A 1,766-nucleotide genomic window follows, 5' to 3' on the forward strand; every position below is an offset into this window, starting at 1 on the left:
GACGGCTCTGAGGGCGGAACCAACCAGCCCAGAAGCCCGTTCCACCTCTTGACTTCTTGGCTTTGTGTGAAATTTCCTTCTTTTGAAAGCCACTTTGGCCCAGGGTTTCAGTTACTTGCAGCCAAAAAGTACCCTCCCAGAGACACCAGTGCCTCCCGAAGGAACAGACGGCGAGCGCAAGACCCGCTGGGCTGCAGGGAATCTGTTCTCACAAACCACAAGCCTCTGGCTGCGCCATGGGACAAGGAGAACTGCTGAGATGGGGAGGAGAGGATAGAACAAATGTCCAGGAGACATTAAAATATCTCATAACTCCTTTATTAGGCAAAAGGTAAAAATACATTCTTACGGTATCCAAAACCCACAATGTTGATCCAAAACCGAGAATAGGGCTTGAGACTTTCCAGGAGGCCAGGAGGAAGAGCCCGCCTCCTCCAACCTCAACTCTGGTGCTCAGGCCAGCGGTGGACAGCCGTGGACCCTCGTTCCAAACTGTCCTTGAGTTAGATGACGATCAGCCGCATGGTTTGAACCGGCAAGCCTCCAGCCCGAATCCTTGGATCGGGCCTGGATGGAGAAGACAGCTGCTGGGAGCACAGTTCCCAGCACGGCCTGGGCTCTGGGGTCCTGAGTTGTGAGGGGGAGGCCTGGAGGCTTTGGCACAGGGATTTGTGAGAGGGACTGTCCAGGGTCAGAAGTGCCTGGGCACCAGCATGAGTGGATGTTGACACTTGTATTGGGAGGGCCCCGTGCGGACACACCTGCAGGCATGGAAAAGTGTGGTGAGCTCTGAGAGCGGGAGATTTGTCTTCTGCTCACTGCTGTGTTCCCGGCGCCTAGAACAGGGCTTGGCACACGGTGAACTCCCAAGAAGCATGTGTTAAATGCACAAGCCTGTGTGCACAGGTATGAGGAACCACACAGGTGTGCATACAGCCCACTGCATACATGCCTCTTCCTTTCTCCCTTCTGGAAGGCACTAAGGTTCGGCTCAGTGCAAAAAAGGCCGGAGAGAGCTTGGAGATACCCCAAACTCAGTCCACTGTTTGCAGCTGAGAGTCTAGGGCTCCCTAGCCATACAGACCCGCGTCTGCTTCCCCCTCCTCTTCCTCAGCTTCCTCCAACCGCGGCCCTTCGGGGACCACCTGGTCAGCCGCCCAGAGGTGGGATCGGGATGGAGCTGAGGGGATCGGGTTGTCCCGCAGCCAGGGGTGCAGCAGGATGCCCGCGGCCGTGAGCCGCTCAGCTGGCTCCCGTCGAAGGAGGCAGCGGACCAGGCAGCGGCCGGGAGCCGAGAGGCCCTCAGGCAGGGCAAAGGCACCGCGGCGGATCTTGCCAAAGAGCAGGGCAGGCTCTGAGTCTTGGAAGGGGTAGCGGCCCGCCAGCATGGTGAAGAGCGCGACGCCCAGGCTCCACACATCGGCTGCCTTGCCCGAGTAGGAGGCCCTGGAGCTGAGGATCTCCGGTCCCACATAGGCTGGGCACGCGTGTTTGTCCCACAGGGAGTCGTCCGGCCCGGTCAGCACGCAGGCGTCCTCCAGGTTCTCCAGCACCAGCTTTGTCCTGTGGCAGGGAGACAGACAGAGGGGTCAGCTCCCATGGGGACCCCCATGCCACCACCCTCTGCTCTCACCCTTAATGGCACCCATGTCGTGAGCGACTGCTGGCATCTGGCAGGACTGAGCCAGTCCTGTGAGACTGGTTGGCTGATCACATTTTACACACGAGGAGGCCCAGGCTCAGAGACGTTAAGTCATTTCTCAAGG

General features: G+C 58.8%; 1 protein-coding gene across 1 annotated transcript; it reads right to left on the reverse strand.

The window, feature by feature from the left end:
• Nucleotides 1-302: 302 nt before the first annotated feature.
• On the reverse strand, nt 303-1,583 carry TRIB3 (tribbles pseudokinase 3; the record flags this gene model as incomplete). The annotated part of the gene is made up of 1 exon (XM_081833024.1): nt 303-1,583. A coding segment is annotated over one exon (513 nt), but the record flags the coding sequence as incomplete, so codon positions are not given.
• Between the last annotated feature and the right edge of the window lie 183 nt (nt 1,584-1,766).

The sequence above is a fragment of the Leptonychotes weddellii genome, chromosome 10, assembly GCF_054177405.1.
Source record: "Leptonychotes weddellii isolate Sample4059 chromosome 10, ASM5417740v2, whole genome shotgun sequence".
NCBI classification, from domain to species: domain Eukaryota; kingdom Metazoa; phylum Chordata; class Mammalia; order Carnivora; family Phocidae; genus Leptonychotes; species Leptonychotes weddellii.